The 15277-nt window shown below is 40.6% G+C and overlaps 2 protein-coding genes across 16 annotated transcripts in view; one reads left to right on the forward strand and one right to left on the reverse strand.

Moving 5' to 3' along the window:
* The window catches only part of picalma (phosphatidylinositol binding clathrin assembly protein a), a 42675-nt gene extending 36782 nt beyond the window's left edge, over positions 1 to 5893 (forward strand). For 12 of the 15 annotated variants that reach the window (XM_082157187.1, XM_082157189.1, XM_082157186.1 and 9 more), the window contains 3 exons: positions 328 to 387; positions 1713 to 1811; positions 4440 to 5893. In XM_082157187.1, coding sequence (XP_082013313.1) covers positions 328 to 387; positions 1713 to 1811; positions 4440 to 4454 — 174 coding nt within the window. In that variant the 3' untranslated portion in view covers positions 4455 to 5893. Of the gene's footprint in view, positions 1 to 327; positions 388 to 1712; positions 1812 to 2545; positions 2646 to 4439 lie in introns of those variants that run through there. The other 3 variants (XM_082157182.1, XM_082157183.1, XM_082157184.1) reach the window with 1 other exon arrangement.
* ccdc83 (coiled-coil domain containing 83) lies at positions 5591 to 14850 on the reverse strand. The gene is made up of 11 exons (XM_082157203.1): positions 14760 to 14850; positions 14582 to 14668; positions 14413 to 14497; positions 14177 to 14345; positions 9196 to 9363; positions 8527 to 8618; positions 8388 to 8456; positions 8182 to 8303; positions 8004 to 8104; positions 6643 to 6791; positions 5591 to 6287 (listed from the first exon to the last, which is right to left on the reverse strand). Exons 2-11 carry the CDS (start codon positions 14632 to 14634, stop codon positions 6039 to 6041), a joined length of 1257 nt encoding a protein of 418 aa, XP_082013329.1. The 5' UTR covers positions 14635 to 14668; positions 14760 to 14850; the 3' UTR covers positions 5591 to 6038.
* Positions 14851 to 15277: the final 427 nt, after the last annotated feature.

Raw genomic sequence — 15277 nt, forward strand, 5'->3', positions numbered from 1 at the left:
TGATGCTCTGTGTAAAGACATCTTCAATGTTTCCCAGATGTGAGCGACTCTCCATGAAGAGAGAAAGCTAAAATACTGAAGTAAAATACATTTTGAAAAGAGCATTCTGTTAGTCCACTTGCACAAAGTTTCCTTTGTTCACCGAGCGCCGTGTGTAAACGTGGAGACTGAGATGGCGTGTCTGGGGCAGTTGTGATCTCATGGCTGCACGAGTGGAAATTTCTCACTTAAGGTGTTCGGAAGAATCGCTCTTTCATGCTAAAAAAAAAAAACCTGATGATGTTTCACCTGTGGTATTTCTGTTCTAACATCAAATGTGTCCTCTAGGCTCCCTCAGTCATGGCCTTCCCTGCCACGACGCCCACAGGAATGATGGGATACACAATGGTGAGTAGAAATTACTGCATTACTCACTCCATCAGTGTCAGAAGTATTATCTTTTCTACTCCTGTGTTTTCGGAGACTGCAGTGATGCTGTCAGTGTAGTGTGGGTGTGCAGAACACGATAAAGGGCTCTCTAGAGCTCCAAGCACCTCTTCATTGAGTGCAGGTCAACGATACAGAGCCTTTTTTTTTGTGTGTGTGTGTTTTATTCATCATGTTTGCGGGTTTTTCGGCATTGCTTTCTCCTCCATGAGCCCTTAGCTTTAAGAAAAAAAAGATGGGCATCATTGAGTGTTTTTCACATGTTGTTGAAAAACACTTTTTTTCCAGTGTAAGACTGGATGGTCTAGTGTTTGTTTCCTTATTTATTCAGCATGAGCGGGAACCAATGTTATAATTCTGGTGTAGCTCCTTATTTTATTCATAATTACACATTAAGTTTTATTTTTAATAAAACAATTTAATTATGTTTTAAATTATCATTCAATTGTATTAATTAATTTAAGTATGAAAGGGATCCTGATGTAGCACCTAATAATTATATCAATAATAATAGATTTGTAATTTTATTTTTAATAAAAAATATTTATTATAATAACTGTTGTTGTTGTTATTGTTAATAATAAAAATATATTCTAATTAGATTTTATTTTATTGTAAATTATAATTCAGTTTAATGCATTCATTTTATTATTATTTGCATTTAAATACACTTGGACTGAGGGGGCACATGGACATGAAGCTTTTATCTATAATCAACACTGAGTCTTTCCTTTCCTCTCCTCTTTTAGAGTTTTACATTATACTCGATAATAGAGGTTGAGTAAGCCATACAGGTAAAGTAGCGCAGGCCGTGGTTAATGGTTAAAAGAGAGGCACTTTTCAATAACAACATCTGCACTTACATAACTGCTATTATGACTCATACATTTTAGATTCTCCAGTCCAAATCCTGTATTTACCTCAGTTTTTTTGTTAAGAGTTAGAACTAATGTAGAAGAATATGAATTGCTTCAAAGACACCAATTGGAGACTAATCCCCCCCCCCACCCCCCCACCCCCACCCCCCCGTCCTGTCTGCTGTGTTCTGTAGCTCAGGTGGAGTTAAACAGTAACTTTAGTCTGATCAGATGAGAACATTGAGTTCAGACTGGCTCACATTCCTCTTTGCTGAGGTTCAGTACTGTCAAAACACAATGTGAACAGAGGAACTCTGTAAACCATTGGCATTTAAAGTTCCAGATGCTAACACTGTCCCAAAAAGTCATGACAGGACATTGCTTTCTGTTTCATTATCCCTTTAATTTTTTGTTTTATTTCCTTTCTAGCCGCCTCAAATGGGCTCCATGATGACCCAGCCTACAATGATGTACACACAGCCTGTGATGCGGCCGGCCAACCCGTTTGGCCCAATCTCAGGGGCACAGGTATAACCTCACACATAATAAGGTTACAAATCAAATTTGGAAGCCTTAAGGTGTGGTCAGATTTACTGTTGAGTTGGCGAATTTTCGCAGACAAAATCCAGTCATTTCTAAAGGAATTCACACAATCTGGATTTCCCCACACAGACATCCTCACTAGACTATAGATAACAGACAATTGATCTTTTTTGCCCGTGAAATTTCAGTAATGTGACCACACCATTTTAGAGCACAGTAGTTTATCCATAGGTCTCTGCAGTTTTTGCATTTATCCAGCCCCATGATTCTTTTCGGAATAAAGCCATCAGTTCAACCCTGACTGATCATGCTCTATTCTAGAAGCCACTCTAGAACGCCAGAGGCTTTATTCAGAATGCGCTGTACACCCTCATGTGCCATCGCAGCGCTGTTCTGAATATGAAAGCTAGCATGGTGGTCTTCACATCTCTGGGGAAGCATATGTATTCATCACAATCGCACCTAAATTTCAGGTGGAAATACATATGGTGCCCCCCACCACTCCTGCTTCATTTCTGTAGTAGTGTTAGCGCAGGAAATCAGTACCATCCCACAGCCTTGCAGAACGAGAAGGATTTTAGTGGCTAGCAAACAGCCCTTTCTCTTTCTGAACCTCTCTTTTATTATCTAGCCGGTCTGGCTCTGAATTTTCCTCTTGTGTGTGTGTGTGTGTGGCTTTCCTCGGACCCCTTCAATCTATCTCGTTCTTTCTAAACTAGCTCTCTACAGCCTCTAGTCCTTCCAGTTCAAGTCCTCTCAGAGCTCCGGGACAGGACCCTTTTGCACAGCTGTCTTTGAAGGATTTCCTTTAGAGCGTCTTTAGGTACAACATATCTGCTGTGTGTGTGTGTGTGTGTGTGTGTGTGTGTGTGTGTGTGTGTGTGTGTGTGTGTGTGTGTGTGTGTGTGTGTGTGTGTGTGTGTGTGTGTGTGTGTGTGTGATCGGCGCTTCTTGCTTTGTTATTGTTTCTATTGTCAAAACTCTTACCCCTGTTTTTCTATGTGCTGCAATACTAATGTTTTCTATATCCATCATTATGATGCGATTTGTAACAGTTCAGCTTGTTGAAATGATCTTACTTAAAACGGATGCATTTTTACAGAGCTCTTGAAGTTCATTTACAAATCATGCATGATTTTGTTGTTTCTCCCTGGGATTTAAAGAGGTCATATCATCCAGAATTAAATCTTTAAAGGTCGCAATGTAATGGAAGTAGCGACAGATATTTTCTGTATTTTCAGTATTGTGACGTACATCCTAATGATCTCATTTTTCTTATCAAAAAAGAAAAAAATGTAGGGTGGGGACTTGGTTCTGTGCATCAGTTGTTTATTGGATCGAGGCAGATCTGCGTGTGAGCTTGCAGTTGATTGTAAGAAAGGGGCACGGTAATTGATTGGTGAAGTCTGGCATATGTCACCAGAGAAACAAAAAAGATAATTTCAGTCCAGTCAAATCTTTTGTTGCACATTTCAGTGTGAATTTTCTAAATCTGTTGGAATGTGATGCAGGATTTGCAAAGAAGTAGATATGCTGTTAGCTTGCTAACCAAAGGCTATTACACAAAGAGAAGGACAAGTGTGTGTGAAGTTCTTTTTTATCTTTGGGGTGTTGCAATCAATTTAATGATTGCTGTTGCTCATTTTACATGCGGAGGGGGCGTGTCTTAAAGCACAGCATTAAATCTCAAAGTTTACTTAAAGGTAGGTAATTTTCGGAGAGGCTAGCAATGGCGAGCTAGTTTTGAAAGCATGAGATATCCCACCCTCCCTTCAAAGCGCTCTTCAAAGCCATGCCTCCTCCAAAACACATGAACTGCAAAGAGACATGAGACGGCGTTAAATTACCTCGTCTCAAAGCACATAATAAGGAACATAAACAACTTAAAGAGCACTGACCTGTACCACCTGACACCAGATTCATTTTGGCATTGATAGTGTTGCCTTTGAAACGCATAAATTCAAGTCACTAACAGATCCGAGTATAAGGTCACAGGTTTCCATTTCTTTCAAATTACTGCAGTTATGTTGTGAAGGCAGCATCAGCTGATTGTTTTGGTTCAGGAGGAACTGTAAAAGGCGGCTGCTGTTTTGTTTGTGGTGCTCTGTGACTGACATCTGTCAAACTCTGCATAGCATGAGCTAAGTGTACAGTAGAAAAATCTGCCTGTGCATGTACAGTACATGTGTACTATGCTTATGATGAAATGGCGTTCACTGTACTCTATGCGTGAAAATTGGAGTATACTTTGGGCTTAAGAAAAGATTGGTTATTTAATGCATTAGTAATGTTTTTGTTTTTTTCTCAAATAAAATTGGAAAAAATGATATGACCCCTTTAAATTAATCATTTTTTATAAGGTTATCATGAGTTGCAGCCTCATATACTCATCTCATCATTGATTTGTTGCTTTACTCTATGCATTTGCATATTCAGTTCATTTTGTGACTCTAAAATCAGAATATTCAGTCGGTCATCCAAACGTATTGTCCTGGACACTGTCATAATGGTTCTGTTATTATAATGTGTTATAAAATCAAATGTCAGATATACAGAAACAAGTCCTGAAATGTCTGTTGAAGGCATCAGTAATATGTGTTTCTCTGATTCCAGATGCAGTTCATGTAGGTGAAGGAGGGTCGACGCTTCCCAAGGATAAATTATACGGCAAATCTCAAACCTTTAATCTCTCTCCAGTTGGATGTTCGGCACTTGAAGGAGAGTTCTGCCCCAGTACAAACCTGTACAGGAATCAGAGGGAGGGGTGGGAGGGGCATTATGGGATATGATGGGTGGGGTTGGGAGGGGTAAGACTTTGTTGCCCATATATGGAGGACACAGCGCACTCATTTTGTAATTTGTCTAACGCGGTAACAGTTATTGTACCGATCTGTGTCTGTAACGAAACACAAGGGTGTTGAAAGAGTGCAGGAATGTGGTGGGTTTTCACAAAAACAGCTTCACTTTTTTCCATGGAATGGAGAACTGAGGGATCGGGGATTTGGGTGAAGTTGTCTTTATCCGATCATCAAGCAAGCATTACCTGATTTAACCATCTCCAATTAGAAAATCTAACATTGGGTTCTATTATTTCAATTTTTTATGTTATGACATTTGCAGTAGACATTCCTTGTGTATTGTCTGTATTTATTTATGATTTACCCACTGAGGAATTATTTCTTTTTCTTTTAAGCTCTTCCTTATGGGAGGTGTTTTGAATTATGTGTTCATATGGGTATGATTGGTTGTATAATTTGGATTTGAGTGACTGAATTATATATATATATATATATATATATATATATATATATATATATATATATATATATATATATATATATATATATATATATATATATATATATATAAATAAATACATGGGGGGAAATGGACACCTATAAACTGACTGATACAGCACTAAGTATTCTCAGAAGCAGTTGTATGTCTAGTGCAATTTCTTTGTTGCTCAAACGCTCACCGCCCTCCATTTGTAACAAACATAGGATAAAATATACGAATCATTATGCCACATAGTCAGTTCTGTGCCCCGGGTGGGGGGGGGGGTTTCGTGAGGGAGCATTTAGCAAAGCACTACATTTGTGATTCAGCGGCATTGCATTTGGGGAAGATCTGTATTGCTTTCTGCTTGGCATGTCATTATTTTACATTTGACAGTTATATGGCTGCCTTTTCAACCTGAATGTGCAGAGTCGCCTTTTGTTTTCGGGCCACCCAAAAGCAGTTTCGTGTGTGTTTGTGGGTGCGAGTGTGTAAATGTGAGTGAGAAACGCAGGTTGCTGTCGGTATTGGATGGGGTCGGTAGTGTCTAGCTGTAGGTCCTGTAGCGAGAAGAAAGGGGGCACTGTTGATCAGTGCTCAGTGTACATAAAACAGGCCCTGTCCAGTAGGGAAGTACACAAAGGGTGGTCCGAATATGAGGGCGATTCTATCCATTGATTTTGCATATTTACTGCATCATCCCTGCAGATTCTATTTTGTTTATATGACAACAACAAAAATGAAGCAGAATTTGGGTGATTTTCAAATAAAGTGCATCTTCCACAGAATTAAGTGTTTCTTGTTGATCAGTTGGGGTTTTTTTTATGTAATTTTGTTGTTGGTATGTATGTGTGTGTGTGTGCATATGTATATGTATGTATGTATGTATGTAGTTTTTTGGAATCCCTGGAAATGATTTAACATTCTTGTATTTTAATTATCATCTAACAACTGCTGAATTTCACAGGTGTTGTATACATCAGATTCTTCAGACTCTGAAGCTGACTGCTGAAACTTTCTATTGATGATCTTTGTTGTAATCGGCCACTTTGCAGTTTGCAACAGGTCAAAGGTCATCTCCTCGCTCACATCCACAGGGTTGTTCGGTGGTGGGTGCAGGGGGGATGCTTCACCTATCACGCACAACAGTCTATTCCCCAGCAAGTCCAGATGCATCGCCCCCTAAACACAAACGCAGCAAGCTTAAAGCGGGTTTAAGTTTGGCTTCATTAACAAGGGTGGTGACTGTTCCCCATCCGTGCTCATTTCATCTATATTCTAGCCCATGATGCCTGGAACTGGCAGTGGGAAAATCAGACACTGTGTTTCCACAGGCCTTATGTGCCACTGAGAGGGTCTATTTGTATTTTACCGGATAATATCTGTCATAAACAGATCGGAGGTGGTGTTATTAGTCATGCATTCATTACTAATCAAAAATGAATGACTGTTTATTGATGCCATCTTCACTCTTGCATGTGACTAGGTGGGGCGAACACAGCTAGCATTGTCTATGAATGTAGTACAATGAATTTACCGTGAAAGTAGTCTGACTACTGTACATCTCGCTGAGGTCAGGTGGGGTGGAAGGAGTTGTGCCATCACAGGCGGTAACATCTCTTTCCTGTTGAAACTCTTCAGCTTTCTCTAACAGCTGGAGGGAATTCGGGGGTCTGTTGACCAATGCTGGAATAAAATTGACATTATGAGTGATTTGATCAATATTTTATGGCTAACGTCAATGTATAAAATAGGTGTGAGGCTGTTGGCTCTATAGATGTGCACTCAGAGGCCATTAAGTTTAAACTGCTGAGGACATGAAGTTTTGAGCGCTAATGAAAACACTGCCCTGTAATGTATTGTGTATATAATGACAAGACTTCCTCTACTTTGGGAGCATTTAGGGAGGGCTGAACAGTACCAGTATTCAGAGAGCTATAAAAGTCTCCCAAACTGGTAATACTGGGCTGTGGTAGATTATTTAAAGTGTTGCACTTATATGATTACAATAATAGTCTTATTGCTTTGTTTAATTTTAGTTGGTCAAAGAGAGTTTAGTGCTAATTAAATGGAGCTGATCAGTTTGTAGTCATGAATCTCAGAATAAAATTAGTATTGTAGCATGTAGCATATTTCCTATGTTTTTTTTTTTTTAAATGGCGGTTATTGATTTGAGTAATAGGTGTAACAGTGTACAGATAAATGAAGCACAGTTCACACAGAAGTGAAGAATATTAGGTGGGAAGAAAGACTACATTTCAATCATTGTGTGAGCAAATGCAAAGTTTCACATGGGAACTGCAATATTAGAACTTTGTGGTCTTCATTGTGAAGTTTTTCTCTTTTGTTCTCAAAAATACTTCAACATGGTGATATTAAACTCTTGAGTGCCTTAACATATTTCTACATTCAAGATCACAAGCTTAACAAATCAGGCAACTGTTGTAATCCTTTTATAGTATCATTTTTGTCCCCAAGTTACACCTCAGAATGGTTGTTAGGGTTTGAGACTGTTTTCCATTAGACAATAAGCATGGTCATGTCACATTTCTGTCTCCAAGCTCGAGTAACTATGCTGGTGATTGGCTCAAAACAATCTAATGGCACAACTGAGCTCCCTTAATCAAAGACGAAGGGTGAACAAATATTTCAAATCGCATACTTCCAAGAGTCCGAACTACTGCGATTTAAATGAATGGGAATGCTAATGGGTGCTTTCTCCACGATTCATACTTATGCTACTCTTCTTCACTGTTTTAGTATTTCTACTCTGTTATGGCGCCATCTATTGGTTATAAAAAGGCAATGCTTCTTAGATAAAAAGCACCAGGTGTTCAGTTAAGTCTTGTTTTTTATTCTTAGACTGAACACTGCTATTATTAGTGATGTTTGGATTACCTGATGTTTCCTCGAGGCTTATTTTCATTATGTTCCTGTCCATAGTACGTGTGTCATGGGACCCAACGCTAGCAGATTGCGCAAGAAATTCATCGTCTTGGCTGAGGGAAACGAGAACACGATGAATTCAAACTGTATGGTCCAGAAAAATCTCACAGCTTCAAAGTCAAATTCATACCTGATCAGAAGATCATCAATATGGCATATTTGGAAAAGATTATTAACATGTTCCAGGTTTTCCTTTTCTAACTGCTGGACGGTGGATTCCAACACTGCGACCCTGTTAATATATAGGGGAACCTGACATGGGAGATTAGCTGCACTTTATAATCTTTGCATGTACGATAGGATGTATGTATGATAAAACCTAAATCTAGACCACACCTGTTTAATCAGCTGATTATTTCCTTTAACCAATGCTTTTCTGGTTTTATCAAGGTTTTCAGCTGCTCTCTGAAACACAAAGACAGTTTCAGTACCTCTGAACATATATACTAGACGATGTGTCGGCAGACTGCAGTACCTTAAGGGCAAGATGATTTATATCCTCGATACTCTGTGCTTCCTTTTGCTTGGTTTTTTCAACAGCTGCAGCCAGAGATCTCTGAAAATGGTCTGATTTTTTTTATTTTTTTTTATTATTATTTGTGTTATATAATTTGAACGATGTTGTGGCCATAAATTTAGATACATCTGCAAAACGTTAATAATTTCAAATAGATGGATAGTTTTTTTAGTTCTGCCTTTAAGCTCTTTCACATAGCAGATGTTTACAGTCCACAAACATTTTAATTCAATTTACACAAACCATTTCAAAAGATACACTTGATTCTTAATACTGTGGTTTTTACGTTTTGTGATAGTTCATAGATTTTTCTTCAGTTTAACTGCCCAGGACATAAAAGGAACTCATAAACAACTATCACTAAATAAATAAATAAATAAAAGCCATGGATCATCCAATGACATACAGTTTTAAGATTAATAATCATTTTTTTATAAATGTAGCTGTTATTTGTCTTGTTGGTTAAATGCAGACATCTGTTATGTGAAATAGTTTATTCAGGGTGGTAATAAATAATAATAATAATATAACTGTGCTGATTTTGCAAGATGTATGCAAATTTATAACATAATAGATATTTGTGTTTGCTGATTGCTGTAAAGTTAAAGCAGAGGATGGAAAACGCACCTGATAACTCCTGGAAATTCATTTGTGTAGACGCAATACGTTTTTCCAGTTTTTCTATCTTTTGATGGTCTTTAATGCTGCCCTCGTTTTTGTACTGTAGCCATTCCTGTCTGTCCGTCTGCAGTTCCTCCACTTGCACCTGCAGCCTTGCAAGCTTACAGCGTAGTTCTCTCACACAAATGCACACACGACAAATATTAATACAACACCGCGTAAAACATACAAGAAAAGGATCACTGAGGCACACAAATCTACCTTTATTACAATAATGTATAAAAGTAGCTAGTCAATACCAATACATGTTGTGCACTATATTTCAAGTGGTCTATAGCCATTGCTTTGTATGATGAACAGATCAGTCAGCGACTCGATAACCTGTTCAACATGTGAATAAATCAGATCGTGTTTATGAACTGGATCAACTGTTTCGCTGGGAAGATCCGACTCTTGATTGATTCATTCGTCGCTAGCTACTATTGATGAACACATCAACACAAAGCTATCATATGGCTTTAAATGTGAAATAAAGCGTATAAATCATATTGAATTGTTTTATAATTTTTATGAAATTTTGCATTTTGAAGCTTGAAATATGGGGACATTCTAAAAACGAGGAAAACGCTCAACGTGGAATTGAGAAGAAATACTGAATTAAGAAGAATGATAAATCATTCAGATCAGTACACCTTATCAATGATGAATATATACAGGCAAGGATGAGGCCAGAATTTGAACGCAACGTGCTAAATTGCCTGTTAAGCATTTTCTTTATTATGGTTCCCTTTCGAGAGTACTCTCGTATTGCGTAAGGCTAGCTTACGCTATGGGAAAACTCCTTTTCTCGAGAATACTGAAGCCAAAATAATCCTTATAATTTTATATAATGTAAAACACAGTGCAGCTGCACAGCAGACCACAGCAGAGCATTCTAGCGCGCTGATTGGCTGTGCTGCGGCAACTGCACACACCTATGGTGAGGCGGCTGAGCCACGTGAACCTATTAGGTCGCTTCGCGCCCTGTCACGTCAGAGCTCGCCAAGATGGGTGTGGTTTAAGTTTATAAGAAGCCCATTTCCGCCATAGGAATTTAGATTAATCTCCGAACTGAGAAGCCGCTTCCGTCGAAAAGGCCTTCAGCAGAACGAGCCACCTGCACTGCAGTTCTGAGGACGCCGGTTCCTGTTCGGACACCGCCTTCAGCCCGCTGTTCTGCTTTGCCATCCGGTGAGCCAATATCCTTTCTAAGCTGTGTGTGTGTGTTCGCCGTTGCAACACACACACTCACAAAAAGAGCAAGGCGTTGTTTCAAATGCCGCGCACATCATGTGCCTCGTGCAGAGGCCCTCTATTCGGCGGAGATTGTCACATCCTTTGCACCGCGTGTTTGGCCCGTGACCACGCCGATGCTGCACTCTCTAAGAGCGGCTGCCCAGAGTACAACGAAATGACGCTGTCGACCCTGCGGGCTCGACTCGCCATTTTCAACGAGGATTCCGTCCCCACCGCTCTCCCTCATCTCTCGCTCGGGCCGCGCAGGAAGAAGCGCCACAGACAGAGAATGCCAGAGCGCATGAGCGAGCCCACGCCGGATATTTCCCCGCGTGCATCGCTCTCTGAACCTCCCTCACCGGTCTTGTTCACACAGGATGAACAGCGCCCCTCCCAGCAAGCGTCCGTTCCTGTTTCCTTCAGCGGACCGGAAGAGGAGGATTACGAAGACAACAGCTTCTCTATTGCTGCGTCACAGAGGTAGGAGTGGCCGGGCTCTGTCGCGGACCCCGCGTCTTCGACTCAGGACTGCTCCAGTGGCGTCAGGGCTTCCCTTGACGCTGAGCTTATGAGACTCCTGACCTCGGGCTGGACTGGTCTCAGCCCGCTGAACCCTCGCGAAGCAAGCTGGATGAGTGGTTCCTGCAAGGTCGCCGTCAAGCTTCTCCGCAAAGACCCGCCCCCTTCTTCCCTGAAGTTCATGATGAGCTGACAAAGTCATGGAAGGCTACTTTTTCATCTCGTCTCAAATCCTCGGCTTCTTTGACGCTCTCGACACTCGACGGCGCGAAGGAGAAGGGTTATGACGGCATTCCCCCCCTGGAAGAAGCTGTCGCCGCGCACCTTTGCCCGCTCTCCGCTAGAGGATGGCAGTCAAAGGCGACACACCCATCGAAGCCCTGCCGTACCACGTCAGCTCTCGCCGGTCGAGCATACACCTCCACCGGGCAGGCTGCGTCGGCGCTTCACACAATGGCCGTCCTCCAGGTGCTTCAGGCGAAACTTCTCCGCTCCATGGATGAGTCCGGCCCTGATCCTGAGACTTTTAAGGACCTGCGTAGCGCCACTGACTTAGCGCTACGCGCTATGAAGGTTACCGCCCAGGCGATCAGCAGGAACACGGCGAATTTGACTGTGCTAGAGCGCCACCTCTGGCTAACCCTCACGGAGATGAAGGACGCTGACAAAGCTCCCTTCCTGGACTCTCCCATTTCCACCACCGGCCTCTTCGGCCCAGCAGTGAAAGGGTTTGCTACACCGAAGCACAGAAGGCATCACAAGCCATGCGCCATTTCCTCCCCAAACACTCCAGTTCTGCATCGGGCCGCCACCTCAGCCTTCTAAAACAGCACCGCCGCCTTTTCAGCCGCGTCCTGTGACAAAGTCTCGCTACCTCTCTCGCTCCACGAACTGCGGGCCGCCAGACTGAAGGGGACCTCGACCCAAAGCTGCGTCGAACTCCGAGCCTCCAAAGCCTTCCTAACCACAGGAAGAAAGAGGCCGTGGTTAAATCCCACCGCGGCCGGATTAACACCACAAACTCTCCCTGCACTTCTCCCAGTCCCCTCTATTCAGGCGGCTTGGGATTTCAACACTGCAGCAAACGAGCCTGTCATAAAACATGCACGCCTGCACACAAACGACTCCAGAGTCATCCTTAAACCAAGGCATGGGTATGTACCTAAAGTGCTCTCCACTCCGTTCAGAGCACAGGTCATTTCGCTATCTGCTCTTCCTTCGTCTGAGGACGAAGGAGACGTGAATCTACTCTGTTCTGTCAGGGCTCTTAGAGTTTACTTGGAGCGTTCTGCTGCATCCAGGCAATCGGAACAGCTCTTTGTTTGCTTTGGTGGTCGCACCAGGGGGAGCGCAATCACGAAGCAGAGATTGTCGCGATGGATAGTAGATGCTATCTCGCTGGCATATGAGTCAAAAGGTCTCTGCTGCCCCATGGGCGTCAGAGCTCATTCCACTAGAGGCATGGAATACCACTTGAAGATATCTGTGCGGCGGCAGGCTGGGCCTCTCTGTCCACGTTTATCAAGTTCTATAACTTGGGGGTTCCCGTTTTGCAAGCTAAGTTTCTTTCCATATAGAAAAATGTTTAAGCACTATATAACACTTATAAGGCCCGACGCTGTCTGGTCTAGTTATACATATCCCCTTATAAGGCCCACTGACGTTGGTCTCTTTTTGGGGTCATAACTTACTCTTCTGTGGGCCCGGGTTTCTTCCCGGGCCATAGTATGTGTGGGTTATAAGCATGCACGGTGTTTTAAATTGGGTTCCCATAGCGTAAGCTAGCCTTATGCAATACGAGAGTACTCTCGAAAGGGAACGTCTCGGTTACTAAACATAACCTCGGTTCCCTGAGAGAAGGGAACGAGTATTGCGTAACCCGCCGTGCAAGTGTGCTTAGACTGGGTCGATTGGCTACATTAAAGTCACAATGAAAACCACAATTGATAATTCAATAATATTGATTATTCAATAATAATTATTATTATTTTTTATATTGCATTATTTATTATCTATGATTTATTCATTCCTACACATTTTTTTTTTTCATTCATGTGCCCTCGTAATACTTTTTTTATTGTCAAAAATTACGCTTCTTTTAAAGCTTGAAAGACTACCCATATAGGCAGGGTTGGGGAGTAACGGAATACATGTAACGGCGTTATGTAATCAGGATACAAAAATCCAGTATCTGTAATCCGTTACAGTTACGTCAAAAAACGTAGTAATCAGATTATAGTTACATTTTGAAAAAAGGGGGAATACTTTCAGGATTACAATAGTTTCATTTAAAACTAAATAAATAAGTATTTTGGCATAATAACACTATATTGAGCGCTGCTTGATTATACAGTAGTTCCTGGTTCTGTTGCCAGTAATGACTCACGTGTGCCACCCGCTGGTGCATGCGCAAATAACAGCTTTCTACAATCTCCTCAGACCTGCTGCTAGTAGAAACGATGCTGCCTGCGGGTAAAATCGCTTTTAATTCATGGAAATTCCGCTGCTATTTTGTAGAAATTAGGAGAGTAGCTTTTTTAGTACCCAAAATATCCTTTCTTATCTTTTCTCGTGTAACGGGATGTTCTCTGTAACGTCGGGGAACTCCCTCTGCCAACGCCCCAAGTTCAGTCAGGCAAATTAAGAAAGATCACGGCTTTAGTCAACATGTTGGCCTATTTTAAAATAAACTAATATGTAGATTGTGCAAAAATTTTAAATGTTGTGTTTTTATTTTTTTGTAAAAAATTTGTTATAAATAAAACAAAATAATCTGTAATACCATACATTAGCCACTAGATGTCTGTATAGCCCTTTACATAAATGTATATTCAGGCCTGTGTGTATATTTTGCAAATATTGTACACTGGACCAAATTCTTAATAAATAAGTTTATTTATATCTTTTAAAATAATATTTCTTCTTGCTTGACTTTATTTATATACGTGACCTTGAAGTAATCCAAAAGTAATCAGTTACATTACTTTCATATTATAGTACTTGGATTATGTTACTGAATACTTTTTTTATGAAGTAATTTGTAACTGTAACGGAATACATTTTTAAAGTAACCCTCCCAAGCCTGCATATAGGCCATAACTACTGAATGTCAACTGAAAAAAAGGCCCAATACAATTTTTGACTTTCATTTTTGAGTGTACTATTCCCTCAAAACGTTGTGTCACTCGGGTACCTTCTAGTTGATTCTCTTGCTCTTGTTTTAGCTCCAGGTTCTCTCGAGTCGTTTGTTTCACCAGCTCTTCATCTTCTCGCTGTCTTTGCTCCAGGTCCCTCTGCCGCTCTTTTATCTGTTTTTTTAGTTCAAGCCCGTGACGTGTCTTGTCTTCTCTCAGCTGCTCCAGCTGCAGATACGCGTGTTTGAATTTAGTCTTCATCATCATCTTCACAAACTTTAGGGTCACCACTTACCAGCTTTATCATGTTTTGCTTCTTATCTTCTAGTTGGCACATTTCATCCTTAGAATCTTGAATTTCTTTCTTTTTAACCTGAATTCTATTAGAAATAAATTAAGATAGACTATTGTCATGAGAATAAAAACGCAAAGTAGATTAAGACAATATTGAGCACCGTACTAACTGGAACTGTATGAAGGCCTCTGCTAGAGATGTTGTATCTAATGTCTTGCTCATTTTCAGTTATACACAAGTTAGTTTACATCGTGTCCTTGATATGAAAAACAAACAAAACAACAGCATTTATTAAACATTTAAACAGGACGTGGTAAGATAATGTGTGGGTAAAAGCGCAATCTTACCGTTGAGCTGCTAAATTAGTGTTTTCTTTTTTATTCTAGGTATTTATTCCGACCTTTCCGGAAATGTTTGCACGTTGTTGTTATGGAAACTAACTGCCGCTGCGAACTCGACCAGCAGGGGGCGACAATTATCGCCATTTCAATAGCGCAAAACTGTGCAGGGAGAACAAGAAAAGTGTTTATAAAACTTTTTTTTTTCTTCATTTCCTGGACATAGCCTACTATCCAACAAATAGTGACAGTTTTTTTTTTTTTTTTTTTTTTTAAAGCTCAATGTTCAACATTCCAGTTGTTACCCCAGGTCATGCATTGTGCTACTGTTATTCATTTTGACTAAAAGTCAAAAGTCTATTAATTTTATTCTGAACCGTATGATGTTGCTGGATAAATTATACACATTAAGCACATTTGGCAAACCCGTTTTTAAAAAAGTGTTTACTGCTTAGTTTGTTTTATTAAGCACTGGCCTATTCTACATCATAATATCAGAATGTATTATTTGATATACGTGCATTTGA

This window comes from Leuciscus leuciscus, assembly GCF_965113295.1.
Source record: "Leuciscus leuciscus genome assembly, chromosome: 24".
Classification (NCBI taxonomy): Eukaryota; Metazoa; Chordata; class Actinopteri; order Cypriniformes; family Leuciscidae; genus Leuciscus; species Leuciscus leuciscus.